General features: G+C 51.9%; 1 protein-coding gene across 2 annotated transcripts; it reads left to right on the top strand.

The window, feature by feature from the left end:
• The first annotated feature begins 10,118 nt into the window (after positions 1-10,118).
• LOC120244714 (ETS translocation variant 3) lies at positions 10,119-22,094 on the top strand. Of its 2 annotated transcripts, none has more exons than XM_039251438.1 (5): positions 10,119-10,195; positions 11,947-12,005; positions 12,635-12,872; positions 14,092-14,207; positions 20,070-22,094. In XM_039251438.1, the coding sequence occupies exons 2-5, from the start codon at positions 11,960-11,962 to the stop codon at positions 21,185-21,187; spliced, it is 1,518 nt and encodes a 505-aa protein (XP_039107369.1). In that variant the 5' UTR covers positions 10,119-10,195; positions 11,947-11,959; the 3' UTR covers positions 21,188-22,094. The 2 variants fall into 2 exon arrangements, with proteins under 2 accessions (XP_039107369.1, XP_039107370.1); XM_039251439.1 differs by having other exon boundaries at positions 10,124-10,195; positions 11,950-12,005.
• Positions 22,095-22,662: the final 568 nt, after the last annotated feature.

Genomic DNA, 22,662 nt, shown 5'->3' with positions numbered 1-22,662 from the left:
ACCTCTGATCTCCCAGCCTGTGGTCCTGGGAGGTCAAGGTGTGGTGTGGGCAAAAGGCCTTCTGGTGAGGGAAGTGTCTAGAAAGCCATTGACCCAACAGCAAAAGACAATAGGAGTCAAGGATGGACAGAGCGTTGTGTCCTAGGCCACTTCGCTCCAGAGAAGGGGTTACAATGCCTGCCTAGACAGTGGCTGGTGGCCCCCAGCCCTTCCACACCGACCATCTGAGTCCATGCCCACGGCAAGCCTGTGAAGTAGGTGGCCAGGGAGATGAGAAATATTCAGGCGAAGTGACCTTTTCCCCGACCGCACGGGTTAGCAAGTGTGGGGCTGGAAATAAAAAGCTGATCTTCTGCTGTGTAGCACGCCAACCCCGGGCCCTGACGCCTGTCTTCCCTAGTGGTGACCATGAGTCATCAAGAAAAGGCTAGTTGAAATCTAGTCGACTGTGTTGAAAAAGACAGGGAAGTAAGTAAGTTCTTTTTTAGATTTTTCATACAAAGTGATACAAACGGACAAAGTTTGGCATTCGGGATATAGTTCAACTTTCTGCTCTCAGCTACACTGTAAAGTCTATCACTTGCCGCTCATGCATAACTGCCAAACTGCACAATGACATCGTGTGCAGCATCATCCAAGTGTGTCTCCAGAACTTTCTGCTGTCAGTCTTTCCTCCCCATTTCTATTCCACCTAAATTCGGCTCCCTCCTCTCCTGAACTCTCCTGAAAGTCCTGACTGAGACCCCTACTTCTGCTCAATGGCATGCTGGCCAAGCCCACAGAAGGAACGGCACACTCTCCCAGTGGGAACAGCAAAGTTTCCCGGAGGGAACCTTCAGGCTCTCCCAGAGGGAAGGCGCACCCTCCACATGTGGTCAAGGCCTCGCTCCTCGACCCAAGCCCTGCCCACCCCCTCCTATGACACCAAAGACTCGTAGCTACTTCGTTTCTCCTACAGAGCTGGTAGCTTCTGCTCTGGTGCGACCCTGCCTTTCTGAAATGCCCTTTGTCCAGCTTCTTACTTGATTACTTTCTGTGTATCTTCATTTTGTTTTATTTTTTTATTTTTTAAATCTTTTTTTGTTTATTTCTGAGAGAGAGAGCGTGCGAGAGCAGGGGAGGGTCAGAGAGAGGGAGACACAGAATCCGAAGCAGGCTCCAGGCTCTGAGCTGTCAGCACAGAGCCCGACACGAGACTCAAACCCACGAACCGTGAGATCATGACCTGAGCCGAAGTCGGATGCTTAACCGACTGAGCCCCCCAGGCGCCCTCTGCGTATCTTTAAAGACCCAGGCTGAGTTGCGAGTAGACACCTCTTCTCCGTGTCCCTGACGTACCCACGTCCATGGCCCTCCGTCTTTGCATGTCTCAGTCAGGATGCTCGTGGTTCAGGACTCCCACATCTAAAGCAGCTCAGACTAGCGGCTTTACTGTCTCTTCACCACAAGTCTGACAGTGGATGGTTCCAGAATTGGTCCAGTGATGCCAGGGTGCTAAGTTAGCATATCTGCAAGTGTCTTGGCCCTAATGGCTTCATTGTAACTTAATTCCCTCTGTAAAGACCCTATCTCCAACTACGGTCACGGTCACGGTCTGAGGTTCTGGGAGTTAAGACTTCCACATACGGGGCCAGGGGTGGGGGATGGGGTGGGGGTGGGTATAGCAATTCAGTCATAACAGCGGGAGATGCAGGGTCGGGAATTCCTCTCTGGGAATCTGCCTTTTCAAGTGGAAATCTTTGCCAGAATCCTTCCAGTAAATGCACAGAGCAGGATTTGGTAACATGCCCTTTTCCTCATTCCAAGGGAAGCTATGAAAGCATTTTCACTTTTGTATCGCGAAGAGAGCTCTGCCAGCCAGAAGGGAAGTGTTGGGAAGCACCTCTGGGCAGGCTGCCGGGCCCTGGCGCCGTGTCCCGGCCACACCAAGCCGCCTGCTCACGCGTCCACCTCTCGCATTGGGTCCCCAGCTCTTGGAAACAGAGGCCAGCGTTAGGATAGTCTGTGTGCCCTTGATGCCCAGCACAGTGCCTGGTGCATAACAGGTGCTCAACCAGTATCTATTGAAGGAATGAACACGTAGAATTTAATGAACTAGATGAGCCTGTTTATGCGACATTCGATTAGGATATTAAACTCTGTCCATACGCTTGCCTTACATGGTCTGTGGTTCACCCCTTTGAAGAACTGTAGGGACTATGGCTAACAAAACTGTTTCTACGGTCAGAGGAAGCCAAGCGCCGTGAGCTACGTCTGTCTGGAATCTGGTACAGTTCATGGCACATAGCACCTGCTGCATGAATTGTGGTGGGTCGAATACTGGATATGTGAATCATTAGAGCACGAAAACTGGGGAGCCTGGCTGGTTCCACTGGTAAAGCATGTGACACTCGATCTCGGGGTCATGAGTTCGAGAAACATTGTGTATAGAGATTACCAAAGAAATGCTTTGAGAAAGGGGACAGCTGGGTGGCTCAGGCAGTTAAGCGACCAACTCTTGATTTCGGCTCAGGTCATGATCTCAAGGTTTGTGGGTTCAAGCCCTGCATCGGGCTCTGTGCTGATGGCACGGAGCCTGCTTGGGATTCTCTCTCTGTCTCCCTTTCTCTCTTCCCCTCCCCTGCTCACGTTCTGTCTCTCTTAAAATAAATAAGCTTTTAAAAATGCTTTCAAAAAATACTGTTATACAAATTTAAAGAGTTATCGTGTTTTCTGGAAAGATGTCTTCCAGAACCCTGCGTGCATTCTGCTCTGTCACCACTTGCAAAGGTGCTATAGTACTAGGCATTTATATTACCTATTTTTACCCTATTCTCCTAATAAAGAATGGTCCCCGAAATCTTGGCCAACAGGCCCACGATGTCAAAGTTATGTCATCCGAGAGGTGAGGCTATGCTAGTAACTCAAAGGTGAGCTGTCATGAGTGGCATCTGACCCCAGCTCTACACAGTCACGGGAGGCAGACCACAGAGTCGCACAAAGCATGCTGGGCGCTGGAATGTCACTTTTGCTCGGCAGAACCTCACGTGTCTGACCTTTTGTGTTCTGAAGAATAGGGAAGAAGCGAGCACCTAACTAATGAATGGCATTAGCTGTGTCAGTAAGTGGCTGATCTGGCGGAGGTTCCCCAAATTCTGGCCTCCCCAATGTTAGAGAGCCTCTCGTGACTCCCATGTAATTGCTACTTCCTTCTCTGCCTAAGGTGAAGGACTCTGGTGGCAAAGGCGTGCAGTACCTGATATAAATGAGGACCAGGGACGAAAAAGTTGCCACAAGTAACCGGGCTCCCAGAGGCGGTGTGTTTCTCACCCTGAGGCCACTGAGTAGCTCAGAGCTGTCTCCTCCCACCCGTTACAGACCCAGGGGACCCGCACCTCCTTCACAAGCCTCAGGTAATGAGGTTCAATTAAAATGTTAGTGTCTCAGGACTTCAGGGGCAGTCTCAGACCAAAATCTTTTCCACGAGGAACTTGAGAGAAAGTAACCCTGTTCGGGACCAGCTCGGCATGTAGGGGCAGGAGGCGGATCGGCGTGCGCGGCGTCAAAGCCGGACGAGACCGCACTTGCACGTGTGTGTCTGCACGTCTCCAGCGCCTTTCTCTGCGCCCCGGGTGTTTTGCCAACAGCCGGGAGGAGGACGTGCACGCCGGGGTGTCTTCCTTCCGAGTTTCCAGTTTTCTTTCTTTCCTGAAAATATTAGCAGCACCGATTTCTCCTGCAAAGTCAAGCCTTGTCATTACCATGATGGTGTTTTGTTTTGTTTTTCACTGTGTTATTGAACCTGGTCTGAAGGCATTCTCACAAGCACATCGGCCCCGCCCATTACAAGAATCTATTGTTCAGACCAAAATGTCCTGGCTGCACAGGTATCTAGAAGTTCCGCCTTCTAAACTGATGCCAAAATGTGATAGGTTTCCAGTTCCTTACAATGTCCAACTGCTTGACGTGAACCCCCCACTCCCCTGTCCCTGTGGCCAGCATAATGAGTAGTTTTCCTTTGATGTTCTTACTTTCCATGGAAGCTGGAGCTCTCTGTCAGGGTCTCCCACCCTAGGCCCTCTGCTATCAGGAATCCTACTACCTGCAGCTCTCCTAACTGGCATCCTGCAGATCAAAGGTACAATAATTGCGGACACACTACAGGATCCTGCGATGACTTCTGAACCAGTCAGAAAATACCTGATTGTGTTTGGAGTCGTTTCACGTCGATGTTCTAATGTATTCTGCAGATGTCTGTTTCATGCTTGCTCTAAGTAGAGCCTCTCTACCCAGGACATCATACAGTAATATACTCCAATAAATCAAGATGATATAGACGGGTCTGAATGAATAACAGATCAAACCAACCAAATAAAGTTGACAAGAATTAATATAATTAGTGTAAACTCTGCCGTTTAGACTTTGAAACAACTTAACAGAAGACCAGGATGGTTCTCATAAGAAAGCCACAGGGACTTTGATTCTCTACTCAGTAGTACACTATGCCCTCTGAAACGGTCAATCTTATCCAAGGCCATCTTAAAAGAGAGAGAGAGAGGGAAAGAGGCAGAGAGAGAGAGGGAGAGAGGAAGAGGGAGGGAGGGAGAGAGAAAGGGGGGGTGAGGGTGTCCAAACAAAGAGGCAACAGTTCCTCTCTGCTAATCAGGCTGGCTCTGAGGAGGACTGTGTTTAGTTACTGAAGCCACATTTGAAGAGGAAAGGAAATACGGATGTTTCTTCCAGCAATTCCTCAGAAAAGGCACAATACTTGCCTTCAAAGAGGTGAAGGGTTGTCACATGGAAGAAACACTCCACTGTACAGCCAGTGCCCAGAGCTAGGAAGCACGGGGAGTCACGTCAGGAGGACATATTTCAGCTCCATCTAAGGACAAGCCCTCCACAGTAAGGGTGATCTAAACCCTGAATTTGGACGGAAATGGGAGAAGCAAGGAAAATCCTAGGGTGTGGTAACTTCTTTACCTGAGTGGTAGGTACTCGAACACCTTTGTTTTATTATTGTTTTTCAACTGCTAGATTTCTGTACACTCTTCCGTAGGTCTGATGTGTTTTACAGTAAGTGAGGTATCAGGCAAAATAGAGAGCTACAAAGTAGTGAGGGTCCAGGCAGAGGCTGGAAGCGTGTGGCGAGGGGATGCGGTAATGACCTCTGACATCCAGTCCATCTCTAAGATTCTACACATCCAAAAATACATGGGCAATGATTAAAGGGACGCTTTCCTAAAATATTTTTAAGGTGATTGCCTTTTAACGAATGTGAGTCGAGGCCTCATTCCATTGTTTGCTACAATTAATATGGGCGTTTGTTAGACTATGATCCCAAGTCTCTATTACAAGGATTACCATGTTTATTGCTATTGTATAATAAGAATTAGATAGACACGGTGTCTGCCCTCTTAGGAAAACAAACGATGTAAAGAGTAGACAGTAAGAGCCGGATACGAACAGTGAACAAATACAAAAGAGAGCAAAAAGGCTCGTGTAGCAAACAGGTCAAGGCTTCAGGCTTACAAGAGTGGGGAATGGGTACGCAAGGACCTTGGGGAATGTGTCCTGGAGGGGTCAAGGTCAGGAGGAGTCAGCCCGCTGCTCCAATTAACTTCCGCGGGCTTCCTGGGTGAAGCGAGCTTTCAGAACTATGTAGCTACTGACAAGCATACATTTGGGTAGGAGAACCTTTCTCCTGGGCTGCCAGGAAAAAGAAAAAGAAAAAAGTCAAAATAGCCTAAGTGGCTGTTTCCTCATGACAATCCTGCTCTCCTGTTCTGTTCCTTCGTGACTTCTGACTACCGTCTCCCCTGTGCTGAGCTGAGATCGGGGAACCAAGACCTGAAAAGAGGAAATGAGAGGAAGGGGTATTTGTGGAGTGTGACAGACGTGGTCAGGGAGAGTCCTTGAGTCCCCAAGTCACTGCTACACAAACACACAGGCTCTGCCCCTCCTGGTTGAGCTGTAACTCTGGGCCAAGTTACTTCTCCTTTGGATTCACTTAACCTTTAATCTGGGGATCCCCACTCATGTTACTGACATTAACTCCTCTATCTTTACAACCACCCTACGCTGATGGGAAAAATAAACCAAAACACAGAAATCTTATGATCTACTTGAGTTCAATGTGGTAAAATACAAATAATCTATAGCCAAAGTTGATTCCTTCATAATCACTTTACTGAAAGGGCACCTGGGTCACAAGGGAAGGAAGTAAGTTCATTTCATGTACACTCTTCAGCCTTTGACTTTACCGATATAAATAATGTTCTGATGGTACGGTATTTTCTTTCTGAAACATCTTATGGTGATTTTATGGATGGGGATACAGATACTGAGTCTCAGAGTGACTGAAATGCACTGTCTCAAGGCAAGCCTCATAAAAAAAATAGTGCCTGGACGAGAAGCTCAACAGCCCAAATTCTCGGGGCGCCTGGATGGCTCAGTCGGTTAAGCGTCTGACTTCAGCTCAGGTCATGATCTCACGGTTCGCGGGTTCAAGCCCCGCGTCGTCAGGCTCTGTGCTGACAGCTAGCTCAGAGCCTGGAGCCTGCTTCAGATTCTGTGTCACCCTCTCTCTCTGACCCTCCCCTGCTCACGCTGTCTCTCTCTCTCTCTCAGAAATAAAAAAAACAATAAAAATAAAAAAAAAAAAAAAAAAAACGAATTCTCGGGGCGCCCAGGTGGCTTAGTCGGTTAAGCGTCAGACTTTCGCTCGGGTCATGATCTCGCAGTTCGTGGGTTCGAGCCCCGCGTCGGGCTCTGTGCTGACTGCCAGCTCAGAGCCTGGAGCCTGTTTCAGAGTCTGTGACTCCCTCTCTCTCTGACCCTCCCCTGCTCAAGCTGTCTCTCTCTCTCCTAGAAATAAATAAAACATTAAAAAAATTTAAACCCCCCCCCGAATTCTCAAAGCAAAATTCTCTTCCATTAGATTCCCACCCAAGTCTGCAACACCAAATTCACTCAAGGTTTGTGAAATGAGGTGATTACAGTGTATAGTTCAAGTTCTCGATACTAAGAGGTGTGGAGCCGGGGATGGTAGCAAGAGTAATTACGGTTCATGACCTTCGGAAAGAGTTTACAGTGGACAAATGTCCCCAACAGCTACCATGACATTCTGTCCTCATCAAAGACATCAACGGCATCCCACTCTTACAGACGAGGAGGCCAGGACTTGTTTAGCGGCTTGTCAGAGGGCACAGTTAGCAAAGGGCAGAACTGGGACTGAAACTTGGGTCTTCTGAATCCAAGTTCAATGAGAATGCCCTTGAGGGAGAGAAGCCGTCCAATTTTTACTGGGAGACGTAGAGGAGATTAAGGGAAGGTGGGAAGAAGCCAGTCTCGGCAGTGCACCAGCCCATGTGTTGGCAAAGATTACCATCATCAGGCATTTCAAGCGATGACACAGGACCGCTCTGGGCACCATGAGGTCTGCTGCAGTCCTAACCTCAGAAGGCCTGCCGTCTAAGACAAACACACCAAGAAGAACAAATATGTGCATGACATACAGATGGTATCTACTGCAGTAGTAGATCTACCGCGTTAATCTGCTACAAGGGTAGAGAGGAAAACATTCTAGCATATATGTGGCCAGGTCAGTTTGGGATGTAGAGAATTTAAGTGCATAAACGATCATGGGAACAGTAAGAAGAGCAAGCTGGGCCAAGAAGAAACACACACACACACACACACACACACACAAGCAAATGCACACACCAACCCAGGAAAGGTGTTTCTGGAAGAAAGATAAACCTGAGTTCTTTTTCTCTTTTTCGAAAGTGAAGGAGCGATGGTGTGGCAAGAGCAGAGTGGGGAGCGTGGAAGTTAGAACAGAGCTTGTCCTGGCCGAGTGGAACAATTGCAGAGGTGTGTAAGCAGGGAGGCAGTGGCAGTGGACAAAGACGGCCTTGAGCAGGTGGAAATTCGAGAGAGATCACTACCTGTCTTGATTCCTTAGAATGTGCCCAAGTGTTTCCGCCCTCGCTCTTCCAGAAAGCTCGTGCTCTCTGTTTCCGGAACGAGAACCTCCACCTTGTGGAAGTCCGTCTGGAGCAGATGAAGGCGGTGGTGCCATGGCGAAGGTGTAAGGCATAGGGGACCTCGAGTGTGTGGGGCAATGGGCTCCTCACCATCCCCATCTTCCCGGCTACTACCACCAAAGGAGATTCTCAATGCAATCTCAGGTTCTGCTGGGACATCAACATTAGTCAATGCAACCGTTCCAACTGCAGCCACGTAGAGTCCTGTTTCTCTCTGTTAACTGCGTTTGCTTACTCAGGTCATCCTTTGGGGCCCTAATTGCTGCCCCTGTGTAGAAAGGGTCCTTGGAGGTGAAACGCTGGCTCAAACAGTGCCAATTTGAGGCCTGAGCCAAAAGTTAACAATTCCAGACTTTCAGAGGAAGCTGCTCATTCCTAAGCATGCTGGTTTCTGAGCTGACGCAACCAGTAAAATTTGCATGGGTGGTGTGAGCATTTGAGAACTTTTATAATAACGATGCTTGTGATTACTTTTGCCAACGTGTGTTCATCTGCTGTATGTACAATGTGCTTTTGTTTTAACCCCTCTACGTGTATTAATGCATCTAATACAGTCAGGTGAGTAGATACTATAGGAACTGACAGAGAAGTTAAATAATTTAATGGGAGGGTCACACAGACAGTATATGAAGTCACTAGGATCTAACTACAATTTGCGTCATTCTGCTAAAATGATTTTCAAGAGAATCTTCAACCAAACATCTGATATTCACATGTAAGACACTGTCCCAGGCACTACGCAGAAGATACAAAGGATATACAGACAAGTTCCTTACAACCAGCTCAGGGTATAGCTTACATATTGGTAATCCTCTTTACGGTACTAAAATTTTGCTCATTTCAAAACCTTCCATCCTCAATACTATGATCCCTTTTTTTTTTTTTTGAGAGAGAGAGAGAGAGAGAGAGAATGGGGGAACAGCACAGAGGGAGAGAAAGAATCTTAAGTAGACTCGACGCTGAACGTGGAGCAGGACTCGAGCCTGACCTGAGCTGAAATCAAGAGTCAGAAGCTCAACGTACTGAGCCACCCTGGTGCCCCTATCTTTTCTTTCTTATTTATTTATTTAGATTTATTTTTAACTTTTTAATGTTTTATTTTTGATAGAGAGACAGAGACAGCATGAGCAGGGGGGAGGATCAGAGAGAGAGGGAGACACTGAATCGAAAGCAGGCTCCAGGCTCTGAGCTGTCAGCACAGAGCCCGACGCGGGGCTCGAACCCACGAACCGAACCGTGAGATCATGACCTGAGCCAAAAGTCGGACGCTCAACCGACTGAGCAGCCCAGGCGCCCCTATCCTCTCTTTTGTAAACAAAAAAGGCAACTTGAGGTCCAAAGGGAACCAACATACTCGTTAATCTATCAACAGCTAGAGAATAGCTAGTGGTGAATTCAAAAGTGGAAGCCACCTTTTCCATCAAGGGACGGTGACGTGCTGTGTCTGCGGCCTGGGGATGTCACGGCACCACGAAAACAACAGGACAACCCCCCTGCAGTGCCGCTCCCTTCTCCCGCGCTGCCGCTCTTATCCTCTCCCTTCCCGACGCCCACTGCCCCCGCCCCCGGTGACACCCGCCCGCGCCCACACCCGCCGGGGGAGGCGGGGTCCACCTGCCCGAGGCCCCCTCGCTGCGAATGACCCCCCTCACACACAAGAACGACCTGGGGAGGAGGCGAGGCAGCGGCTGGGCTCCGGACAGCAGGACCGGACGCGGCCGGGCCCTGGGGTCCCCGCGGCGACCCTCCCCCGGGCGCGGAGAGCCCCCTCGGCGGGCAGGGCGACTCCCGCGGGGGAGGTGGGGAGGTCTGCCAGACGCCAGCCCGCGACTCGCGCGGGTCCCCCACCCAGTCCGCCAGTGCGTCCGCACCACACCGCCCCCGCCAGCGTGCGTGACGTGCCCCCGCGGCGTGACGCAGCGCGGCGCCCGGCAGCAGGAGCGTGCGGGGGCGGGGCGGCGGCGGAAGTCGGCGTCTGCGAAGGGGAGAGGGACGGGGGCGCGGCCCAGGAGGGGAGCCCGGCCGGCCGGCTCCGCCCCGTTCCCCGCCCCCCTGTCATGGGCGGAAGTGACGCCAGCGGCGGCGGAGGTCACTTCCTGCTGGGGTGGATGAGGAGGAGCTGGAGACGCCGCGGAGGAGACCGGAGCGAAGACGGGCCGCGCCGGGGAGAGGTGAGCCGCGGCCTCGTCCCCGGGCCCTCCCGTGCCGACCCTGAACCTCGCGGGCGGCATCCCCGGGGTCGGGCCGCCCAGCGGGCCACGTACCGGCCCGGCCTGGCTGCCGGCAGCGCGGGGGCGGCAGGGCCGCGGAGTGTGAGGGGAGCCGGGGCGCGTTCGTGTGGTGGCTCCGCGGGGCCCCGCGGCGAGGCCGGCCTGGCCGGAGGCCGGAGGGAGGCAGGCCGTGGGGGCCGGGACGCCGCAGCGGTGGAGCCGCAGCGCCGGCCTCGGAGCGCCTCGCCCTCGCGAGCTGTGGAAGGGCGAGGGCCCGGGGAGGTTGCAGACGTGCGACGAGCGGCCTCGCGGGGACTCTGTGGGCGGAATGGAAAGGCGTCTCCCGGCTCCTGCGAGGTGGCGATCGGGGTGTCGGGAGGAGGGTTTCTGTGGCGGGACGCGCACCCTCGAGTCGTGCGGTTGGAGGGCATTCCTGCGGCAGAATGTTGGCCCCGCGTTCCGACCGGGCCGATCCGGGGCTTAGAGTCCGGGGCAGCTTCCCGGAGCGGCGGAGAGCGGTGTTTTCCTGCCTCGTTGTCGCGGACGTGGGAGCCGCCGGGAGAGGCAGCCCTGGCCTGGGCTCGGAGGCCTTGTTGTTGTGTACGCGACTGCGTGTCTGTGTTTGTGTCTGCTCTCTCCTTCCTTTGGGGTGTTTATGTCGCCCTCGTTCGCCAGTCGTTTTATAGACTGAAACTTACTATCTTTGTGTGCTGAAAAAAAAGCTCAAAGGTTCTAGAGGAATACTGGTTAGATGAAACTTCCAAGATCAGGAATTCGCCCCCACCCCTCCCTGAGGCCACGGAGGCACCTACGTTCGGCCAGGAGCTCTCTTGTTGATGTGGGTGCTGCGGCCCGTCATGCACCCTGGGGAACCGAGAGTGTGGCTCTGCCCGCTCCTGCCCGCATCTCCCCAGGCGGCTTCACCCCTCCCTCCTTTCTGCTAAAGGGCTGACTGATACAAAGCTGCTTGCTGCTAGGAACAGGAAACCTATCGAGCTGTAAATCTGGGTGGAATGAATTCAGATCAGCAGGACTCCCTGCGCTTACTGAGCAGAAGCTTCCCAGAAATGCCTGCCTGTTCTCCTCCCTGTTAACGGGAGAAAATGTAAAAATACTTCTGGAAGTAACGTAGCTGCATGTGGCGTGTTTATTTCCTGGATCCCACTGTGTTTTTCAAAGAGGAGGGGTCAGTTTCTGACTGGGTGGGAGTTTTCCTTCTCCCATCTCCTGTAATTCAGCAAAATAAATCAAAATCAGATGTTTTCTTCAGTGGCTGATGGACTTGGGTTTTTTTCGCTGTGTTAAGCTGGTACATCTGGGTGAACCCAGGCGTGTGTGCGTTGGCATCTGGGCCTGTCTGGTAGTGAAGAAAAACCGTTTGGCCTGTTTTGGCGGCCTCTCTGGACCCATTTCCACGGCACTCTTCCTTTTTCACATCTGAAGGGCTCGTCTGGAGGAAGAAAGCAAATATTAAAGACGGTGTTTACATTTTGTGGTTTGAAGTCAGGTGAGAGTAATTACGGCCTTTGGAGCTGATGACCCGAGCCAGGACCATCATTTGGTGACTCGGGGATTAGCAGTTTGGAGGCGACATGCTGAAAAGAAAGAGGGTTACATAAGGAGGCAACAACAGGGCCGGAAGGTTGGGAAAACCTTGGAAGGTAATAAATAAAGAGCACCTTAAAGTAATTGATGTGGCTTGTGTCTCTCAGCAGGAGGGTGAAAATGAAAGCAGGCTGTAGCATCGTGGACAAGCCGGAAGGAGGTGGAGGTGAGCAGAAGTTAATCATCTCTGATGTACCTGGAATGTCCCTCCGGGGTTCCTTTTCCCTCCCCTCGGGCTCTGTTCACAGATGTCAGACCGGGACCAGACAGACCCTGACTGGGCAGGCACTGCCAGCACAGTGCGGGCTTGTGTCTTACGAATGTAGCATGTACGTAACATGTCTGGTCCCCGCCCTTTATCCGGGGCTTCAGAGTCTCCTCCCTGGTGGAAGCACAGTTCCACCCGGTTGGGGGGGGGGGGGTTGTAAAGGGGTTTTCAGCTGTATTTTCCTAAAACATTAGTTTGTGTTTCCCATTTGTTTCTGTTGGAACTTTCATGCTCTCTTGGAAAGTAGGTGTGACGTTTAGTAACGTAGGAAAGGGCGACAGGTTGGGACACCTTGGTGCTGCTGTCCAGCTCTAGCAGATTAGATGGTTGCCACAGGAAAGATGACGTGTCTTTGCTCTTCCCCCCCCCCCCCGCCCCCGTGGTTAGCCCTGGCTGACCGGAGGGGTGTTTATGGCATGTTTGCACAGCACTCTAGAGATCCTGAGCGTCAGAATGTGCAGTCAGGGGTACTGATCGGTATGTACCTAACTCCTGACCACCTTGATCTTGCCCTTTTCACATTAAAGGGTATCAGTTTCCCGACTGGGCCTACAAAACCGAGTCGTCCCCCGGCTCCCGGCAGATCCAGCTCTGGCACTTCATCCTGGAGCTGCTGCAGAAGGAGGAGTTCCGCCATGTCATCGCCTGGCAGCAGGGGGAGTACGGCGAGTTTGTCATCAAGGACCCGGACGAGGTGGCCCGCCTCTGGGGCCGCAGGAAGTGCAAGCCACAGATGAATTACGACAAGCTGAGCCGGGCCCTCAGGTGAGGGAAAGGATCCCCAGATCCACTGTGTTAACAGATTGCAAGGAGGCTACGCAGTTTGGTGAATGTTGGATAAAAAGGGTGTCAGGTGGTAAGAGACTGTGCTACCTGAGTGAATAATAATGTGTAGCTTTAAAGTGGGAGTAGAAGAGCTGCTGAGTCTGAGTAGCACAGGAACAGGAGGGAAGAGGCATATCTTTGGTTATATGTAGGAGGGAATTCCAACGTGGTTGGCATCGGATCCTGACAGACAGCCGAGGCTGCTCAGCAGTGGGCGAGGGTGTGTGGTGAAACACAGATTGGACCTCATTTAGAATGCAAAGGATGAGTTTAGACTTCCCTGTTAGAAAGTGGTTAGAATTTCTCTCTTTAGGCTCTCCTAGAAGGAATGGGAAAGTGAGGCGGGCTCATGGAAGGAGGGCTCACGGAACGGTGCTGACCTCACTGTTCCGGACCCATATCTGGGAGCTCCATTGTCGGTCCAAAGGTTGCTCCAGCAGGTCTCAAGATTGACCACTTCAAGCTTTCTGGGATTCTGTGTTTCCCCTTGTCAGTTAGCCCTCAAGGGGTCAGAAGGTAGTTTGTAACCTGTGCCGCTGAATAGATGCGGTGCCAGAGCTTCGGGGTCCATTGAAGCCCCTGCCTTTCTTCCGTAGTGACCTTGAATGTCAAATCCACGGCAGCTGTGTTAGAGCCGCTCACATCCTTGTGAGAGTGCAGCAGGCCAGGCCAACAGCTTGTTCCCAGATCAGGATACATGATCGTCCGACCTGCCACCGGCAAACAGCTCTGCGTTTCTGGGTCTGCGCTCTGTGCTCAGGCCACCAGACCAGCCTTATCAGGTCTCCCAGGAGACCAGTCTGCCCCTGCCTGGGCAAGGCAGCGACGCACAGTGGCACAGGAAGGAAATGGACTATGGGATTGAAAGTGTAGAGTGACGGACAACAAAAAGTAACAGGGACCACGATAGGTGTTCAGGATCTGAAAGTGCAATGGTTGTTGTAAAGCTCTGGCCGGGGACCAGAACTTAGCTTGAAAATGGAATGGGAACCGTAAGCTCATAGGTGTCCTAGCCCTAACCTGAAGGCCAGGCTGCAGAATGATAGTGATGTTTTCCATGTAATTCAGAGCAGGAACTGTTCGTCTGAGTGGTTCCCTAAGTGTATCAGAAACTGTCCATGGCTGGAAGGTAAGTTGACACATATTCCTGTTTTTACAGATACTATTACAACAAGAGAATCCTTCATAAAACCAAAGGGAAGAGATTTACTTACAAATTTAACTTCAACAAGCTGGTGATGCCCAACTACCCATTCATCAACATTCGATCAAGTGGTAAGAGGCGGACCGTTCCAGTGGGGAATGGATTTTGAATTGAGAAAGAATTTTAAAAGCCTGAGTCTAAGACCTGGCATGTTGAAGGAGTTTTGGAAATACTGGCATCAGGGGGCTTGCCCCCCCGGGTGTTGCTTGGGTCTCCCTGTTTGTCCCGCACAGGGAGTGGAGGGCTCTGTGGCATCAGAGATTTGTTTAGTTGTGTCTTAGGTTCCCTTTTCTGCGTATTGTTTGCATCTCCCAGTTACTCCTGCCCTGTCCTCTTCAGGAGCCATGTTCCGTGGATTTGTGTTCATCTTTCAGTTCAGAACTCAGTGTTAACACCCTGCCCAGCGTCCCTTTCATAGACGGGGCCGTTTCTACAAACACTTCCGATTTTCTATGAAACTACCAAGCTCTCCCTTATCAAGCGAATATCATCAAAACCACAGCATCCTTAATCGCAGGAGAGGAGGTTCGGGTGTTTGCAGTGAAAAGCTGCGTCTTTGATCTGCACCAGCAGCTCTTCGGAGGCTGAGATCTGGGGTTGTTTGGCCTTCTTTCCTCTTAAGTGCAGCAAGGCTCCCTCTAGACTCCCCTCTAACCGCTCTCCGTGGCCGCCCCTCACAAAGGGTTGAGGTCCGCTTCTGCCCACGCAGAAAGCCCCTTCTCTCTGAAGGGGCTCGGTTTTGTTTTGTTTCAGATACAAGTCTTCTCCCTCCCTGTCCAAGAAAACATTGTACTTAACTAGTTTTTGACCAGCCCACCAGTACTCTGCTTTTGTGGCATTGTGTGTTAAGGCAGAGAAGTCTGATTTATAATTCTGCAAATTCTGAGTTCTCGGAGAAAAGTTGGAAGAAACTTGAAAAATCAGAGCGGGGGTGTGGCCGAGAGGATATAACACTGAGATCCATCATAGGTGGCTAATTACTGCGCACAACAAGTTAGGGCAGTTTTAGCCCGAGCTCCTCCCACAGTCCAGGCTCTCCTTCGGCCACTCCCTCCCGTCCCTGGGGCGTGTGTTAAAAAAAAAAAAAAAAAGTGGTATTGGAATGCGTCTCTCTAATTACAACCTGTTTTCTTTCCTTGTGCCTGAGGGAGAGGTGTTAGGCAATCAGACCTATTCTCGCCACTGGAATCCTGTTCCTTCTGTTTTTCACTCTTGTCCCCTTCTGCGCACCTAGAGGAGTTGAGACTGTGGGTGCGCACACCAGCAGTTTTGAAGAATTTGTTGGTTTTCCATACCTCCTGCCCCAAAAAGGGTTCACTGCTTTTGTTATGACCCATTTTTGTCCATTGAAAACCCGGAAGGCCAGCCACTTGGAGAGCCTGGAATGGGGCACATCCATTAGCCCTTGGGAGTTCAATGCTTTTCCAGGGCAGGAGAATCTGGACCCTCACTCTGTGAGGTCTCTGGGCTGCTAGCCCAGCAGTAATGGCCTAGCACAGCCTCTTCTCCCAGATGAAAGCAGTTGGTCCAGCCTTGATCCTTAACTAAACTCAGGACCCTAATCAAATGACGATTAGTCACAGAGGAAGCAAAAGTATGCATTTTGTTTGTTTGTGTGTACCACTTGGTCGCATACGTCCTGGGTACAGATAACTCCAAAGAGCTGGAGTCCTCAGGTCATAAAGAACTTTTACCCAGAGAGACCAAATTTCGTTTCAGGTTTAACTTTCACGATGACGGAGAAATGTCACATTTAGTGAACAACTGCTTAATGGAGGTACTTCTGCTGGGTGTTTTTATGAATTATTCAGCTCTCCCAGCCCATTAAACTGTACGTCTCCATAGTCACATGTTATAAATGCTAAAATTACGGATGACACCAGAGTCTGAGATTAAAGGGCAGGGTGAGTACAGTTAACCTGTTGAACAATTCCTCAGGAAACAGTTCCTGAGCTACTGAAACTCACTCTTATTCAGTAGGTCATATTTTCCTCCCCCAAATTGGGATTCATTCATTTGCTCAACAAGTAATATGTTAAGTCCGAAAGACAAAAAGATTATGGAGGAGTTCTTTCCCTCAAAGAACTTACAATTTAGTGGCAGAGATCAGATATAGGAGATCTAACACAATTGAGTAACAGCGTGAAATGTGGAAAGCACTCTCAAGTAGCAGAGCCCTGTGGGTTTTGATGTACGTCAGAGAGATCATGTCCAGATGGTAATGTGTGTGTACTTTTAAGAAACCGGAGATGCTGATGGTAACACTCCCAAATAACACAGACACTTAGAGTAAACAGCAAAGTGAGCGCTCTTTTCCCTTCCTTGCAGTCCCCCTCACTGTTGATGGTTTAGGGTAGAGTGCTTAACATGTGGATGGTATTGGAAGTACTTCTGTTTACAGTGTCTCGAGCTTCGTCTTTATCAAAGCATTCTATGAAATACATTATTGAATGAGTATTTTTATTGTTTACTGCTTTTGCATAAGAAACATTGGGAAGGTACAGAAGATGCCAGTAAAAATGATTATCTGTCAGGGTGGGGCAGAGGGTGGGGGGGTGGGGAGCAGGACAGGCCATTCCAAAGGTAGATTTGAGACCTCTCACTCTATGCCTCCCACCCCCTCCCTGGTTTTTCACATTTCTCTTTATTTTGGAAAACTTTAAACCTACTTTTAAAAAAGTGGAAAAAATAGAACGGTGAATCCTTCATCTAGATTCACTAATGGTGGACGTTGTTGCCTCATTTATTCTCTTTTTTTTTTTAAGTTTATTTTTGAGGGGCGCCTGGGTGGCTCAGTCTGTTAAGCGGCCAACTTCGGCTTAGGTCCTGATCTCACAGCTTGTGGGTTCGAGCCCCACGTTAGGCTCTGTGCTGACAGCTTGGAGCCTGGAGCCTGCTTCATATTCTGTATCTCCCCCCTCCGCCCGTACCTCCCCTGCTCACTCTCTCTCTCTTTCTCAACAAATAAAACACTAAATAAATAAAGTTTATCTTTGAAAGAGAGAGAAGGCTCTGTCGGTGCAGAGCCTGATGTGGGGCTCAAACTCACTAACATGAGATCATGACCTGAGCCAAAAACAAGAGTTGGACGCTCAACTGTCCGAGTCCCCCAGCACCCCTGCTTTGTCTCTTATATATACTTTGTAATAAGTCTCTTTGAGTTAAGTTGTAGGTGTCATGACATTTCTCCCCTGTCACCTCTTAGGTCTTCCATAAGCACAATTACATTAGGGGCGCCTGGGTGGCTTAGTCGGTTAAGCGACCGACTTTCACTTAGGTCATGATCTCGCGGTTCGTGGGTTTGAGCCCCGCGTTGGGCTCTGTGCTGACTGCCAGCTCAGAGCCTGGAGCCTGTTTCAGNTGGGTTTGAGCCCCGCGTTGGGCCCTGTGCTGACTGCCAGCTCAGAGCCTGGAGCCTGTTTTAGTCTGTGACTCCCTCTCTCTCTGACCCTCCCCTGCTCACCCTGTCTCTCTCTCTCTCCTAGAAATAAATAAAACATTAAAAAAAAAATTAAAAAAAAAAAATAAGCACAATTACATTAACACACCCAGGAAATAAGACATTGTTCTAATACTCTTGTCTAACAAATGGTACGTAATCAAACACGTGCCTTTTACCATTTTTTAATTTAATTTTTTAAAAAAATTTTAATGTTTTTTTTATTTTTGAGAGAGAGCATGAGTTTTTTTTTTTTTTAACGTATATTTATTTTTGAGAGAGGGGGAGACTGAGGACCCAGAGTGTGTGGTGCACTGTCAGCAGAGAGCCCAATGTGGAGCTCGAACTCATGAGCTGCGAGGTCATGCCCTGAGTTGAAGTTGAACGCTCAGCTGACTGAGCCACCCAGGCACCCCCAGAACTGAGATTCAGACCCAGATTTTTCAGCCTTGCTACCCAGACTTCCTAGCGGCTCCTTGAAGGTGGTCATCTTCCAAAGTAGTGTTATTCAGAGTTTTTTAAGCAGCAAGCTAATTTTTCAAACAAAGTCTTAGATCTGTTCTCTCGACATGTCTAACCCGTACAAAAGTGGTGCTGCTACTCAGCGCCGGAGGTGACGGCCCAGGGTGCTGCTCCAGCACTGCTCCCAGGGGGCGCCTTCCCGGTGCATTTGGAGAGAGCTGTGTGTTCTGTGTTCTTGCAAATCAGCATACCTTAGCCTGTGCGAGGGAGGAAATAGCATCCAGTTTGGGGAAAAAAACAAAACGGGCACCTGGGAGGCTCCCATCAGTTGAGCATCCGACTTTGGCTCAGGTCATGATCTCACGGTTCGTTGAGTTTGAGCCCCGCGTTGGGCTGTGTGCTGACAGCTCAGAGCCTGGAGCCTGCTTCAGAGTCTATGTCTCCCTCTTTCTCTGCCCCTCCCCTGCTCACGCACTCGCTCACTCTCTTTCAAAAATAAATAAAACATTAAAAAATTTTTTAATTTGAAAACAAAACAAAAAAACTAAACCGTCTAGGAGAAGACAGGACCTTCTTCCCTCCCTGGTGCTCCCCAGAACACACCTCCAGACACACAGAAGCAGCTGTCTGCTTTTCAGTACAGGTGCTCTTAATGCATGATCAAGACCCGAATGAGTGAAAAAGTAGAATTGAAGCCACGAATAGGCTGGTAGAAGGGGTACTTTTGGTCTGAGATGACCTTGATCCTGCTCGGATTATATATACAGGGCCATCTGGTAGTTTTTCCCAGTTACAAGATTAAGTTCTTGGTTTCAGTGGGAAAAGGCCCTCCGGAGCCGTTCCTATGGAACTTGGGTATCAGAAACGCTGCGATGGCACGGCCACTCAGTTGCGTGTGCCTAGAAAGCCACAGTGCACAGCCCAGCCACCTCCAGAGCCCTGGCCGAGGGTGGCCCGCTGTATCAGCCACGGAAGGGGGCAGCTGATGGAGGCAGTTCCCGGCCACACCACGCCTCGTGCCCTCTCGTCTCTTCTCTCAGTCTGGTACTTTCACTTACTTGGCTTTTCTTCTTTTTTCCTTTTCCCTCTTCTCTGCCTGGGAGTGTAGAAAGCCCTCCTGGTGTCATCACTGAGGGAGGTCGGGGTCACTCGCCCGGGGCCCAGAGGGTCTCTGAGGCCTCACATGGCACCCCTCCCCTGCAGCTTGGATATAGAAGGACCTTTGGGGGGAGCTGAGACCTTGCAGGCCTCTGAGTTGACGTTTAGTGTGTGTTGGTTTCTGCGTCAGTTAGAGTTTCAGTCTCCGCAGGCGGATGTGGGGGAGGGAGCGGTAGGCCCCGCGTTTGCCCCCAGCCTCCTCGGTGCTGGGAAATGTTGGAAGCAGGAGGGGAATGGAGACCATTGTATAGGATAAAATAAAAAAAGAGGGGCGCCTGGGGGCTCCATCAATTAAGTGTCTGACTGAGCCTCAGGTTGTGACCTCGCAGTTCATAGGTTTGAGCCCCGAACTGGACTCTGTGCTGACAGCTTGGAGCCTGGAGCTGCTCTGTCCCTCCCTCTCTCTGCCCCTCCCCTGCTCACACTGTCTCTCACAAGTAAGCCTTAAAAAATTATGAAAATAATACTGTTTGCAAAGCTGAGAATTGCAACAGGTGATACATGCGCAGAATTTCGAGGTGCCGAGAAGGGTGCCCATCTGTTCGTCCCACTGACCAGTACTGGGTGCCACCAAACCGTTAACCCCCCCGCCGCCTTACAACGGCTTATTGTGAACAGCAGGGAGCCCCTACCTTCGAGGACTGATGTTTGCGTGCAGATGAACAAGGATGGACCAGGACGTCACAAAGTGCTGTGACCACAGGCGGGCTGGAGGCTGGGGAGGGGGCCGGGCTGCAGCTGCTGCAAGACAGGGCGGCCAAGCATGCGCTTCCTGCCGTGACACCACGTAGACATGCGTACGAGGCGTGAGCGAGCGTGCTGGCGGCGGGTGACCCGTCCTCTAAAGTGGTCTCTGTTTCCTCCGCCCCCACAGGTGTGGTTCCCCAGAGTGCGCCACCAGTGCCGACGGCCTCTTCCCGGTTCCATTTCCCCCCTCTGGACACCCAGTCTCCGACAGGCGACGTGCAGCCTGGGCGCTTCTCCACCGGCTCCCTCAGCGCTTCCGGCCAGGAGTCTGGGAGCGGCACCGACAGAAAGGCCGAGCTGCCGGAGCTGGACGACAGTCCGGCCGCCGATTGGCGCCGGGGCGTGGACCTGCTGTCCTCCCGGAGTGCCGTCGCTGCAGGGGGCATCGGCCATCAGAAACGCAAGCCGGACATCATGCTTCCTCTGTTCACCAGGCCCGGGATGTACCCCGACCCCCACAGCCCCTTCGCCGTCTCTCCGCTCCCTGGCCGCGGGGGCGTGCTCAACGTCCCCATCTCCCCTGCCCTGTCCCTGACGCCCACCATCTTCTCCTACAGCCCATCACCGGGCCTGAGCCCCTTCGCCGCCGGCGGCTGCTTCTCCTTCAACCCTGAGGAAATGAAACACTACCTGCATTCTCAAGCCTGCTCCGTGTTCAACTACCACCTGAGTCCGCGGACCTTCCCCCGTTACCCGGGCCTCGTGGTCCCGCCGCTGCAGTGCCAGGGGCATCCTGAGGAGTCGGCCCCATTTTCCATCAAGCTGCAGCCACCGCCGGCCGGCCGGAAGCACCGGGAGAGGGTGGTGAGCAGCGAGGAGCCCATCCCTGCCGCGGCTCCCATCCCCCCAAGAATTAAGGTGGAGCCAGCGTCCGACAAGGATCCGCAGAGCCTCGGGCAGGTGGTGCGAGAGGAGGAGCGCTCCCAGGGGGAGGGCACTGTGCCGGGCCGGACCACGGAGGAGGAGAAGGGCACCGTCTTTGCCCGCCCGGCTGCCCCTGTCTGGCCCTTGGCGCCCGCCGGCGCCCCGAGCGAAGAGCCCCTAGAGGTGGCTGAAGACAGTGAGGACAGGCCTGGCAGGGAGACCGGCGCACCCGAGAAGAAGGAAGATGCGCTGATGCCCCCGAAGCTCCGGCTGAAGCGGCGCTGGAACGACGGCCCTGAAGCCCGCGAGCCCAGTAAGAGCGGCGCCGCCCTCTGGAGAGGCCCGGGGCCCCGGGGCCTGGCCGCAGCCGCCGACGCGTAGACCCGGGGGCCGGGGGCTGTTTGTGCTCGAGTCACACGCGTCCGTGTATTTATGTAGCGAGATTGGGGGGGCGGGGGGAGGGAGTTAGACTGGTTTGATTATTCTAGGGGCATAGACTTGTCTTTTTATGTTTGGGGATCGGGATGGGCGCCTTCTGTTGTAAATTAGGTGGGGTGTGAGCAGCACGCGGGGAGGTGGATGAACTGAGGGGAGGAGGGGCCTCCGCTTCCTGGGGAGGCTCATGCTTCCCCGACAAACTCTCGGGGCCACGGCACGCCTGGCCCTGTCTAGTTCAGGTTCCAGACTTCTTTTCTATCGTATTTATATATGGAAAGCCATTAATGAATTTCTTTTGCTCTGAGACACGGGAAAGGGAATAGGGCGTGATCGGGAGGGTGAGCGCTGAGACCACTAATGCCATGGGTGTCGCCGGAGGTGTTCTGTGTAATTATTTCAGGGGCAGAGTGAGATCATCTCAGTCTTAAAGGGACAGAGGCATGTTCCGATGTTGCTTTTTTTCCTCTTTTCCTTTGTTGTTATTTGGCGTTTTTTTCCTTTCCTTTAAAAAAAAACATTCGCAGGGAATATGAGACGTCGCACCAGTCACGGTGTGGCGGGGGTGGCTGTGGGGCCAGGGGCCCCGCTGCACGTTTCTCGGACTTTCCCCTGCTTCGTGTAGGGAGGCGCCCTGAGGAGCTGTGAAGTCTGGTTCAGGGAAGAGAGAAGAGGCGGGAGGATGGAACCCAATGCCTTTAAAAACAAAACACGTACAGAAATGATCTTCGTCTTTCCTCATCCGTCGTGGGTTTGGAGAGTGGAGAGCCAGGCCACGGTGTGGCCGTGGGCGTGCTGAGCGGCACGACGTGGGACACGTCTTTCGTCGTGTCTGGTCCTCTGGCCAATCCTTCAGTCAAGCCTTAACAGTGAGCACACTTTACCCTGACACGGGTCTGTCAGCAGGAGCCCGGAGAAGGGCACGGACACCTTTTCAGACAAGCCAGGAATGAGGAAACCAGGTTAAGTTCTCAGCTGGCATTTGGTTGTTCCCTTGAACATCACTGGGACGGGAAGCAGAACAGTGGGTTTGGGGGCGACAGGCAGGTGGTACCTGGAAATGCAGAAGGTAGTGGGGGGTCGAGTGGATGTTGGAGACCGAAGGAGGGGCGGGCGGAGACACGGAAGGCAGCCACATGGAGCCTGGGGGGAACGCAGGAGTTAGGGTCTGTCATGTCATGGGGGTGCGTTCCTGCTTTGCTTGTTTCCCTAGATTGTTCTAGTCCTCATGATCAGCTGACCACCCCGTGTGGGACTCTGGTTCACCCAGACAGTGGGGAGCGGTTTCTCCACGGGGAATCCCCTTCCCTCGGCCTGAAGGAACGGGAAAGTATCGCTCTGACGTGAAGCAAGAGAGACCTTACAGGGGCAGAGAGAAGCCACAGCCACCGCGTGCGCGTGTGCATAACTGCGTGGCATGT

Source organism: Hyaena hyaena, unplaced genomic scaffold (assembly GCF_003009895.1).
Source record: "Hyaena hyaena isolate Hyena2069 unplaced genomic scaffold, ASM300989v1 scaffold_385, whole genome shotgun sequence".
NCBI lineage: Eukaryota > Metazoa > Chordata > Mammalia > Carnivora > Hyaenidae > Hyaena > Hyaena hyaena.
This window is presented reverse-complemented; position numbering and strand designations above follow the sequence as displayed.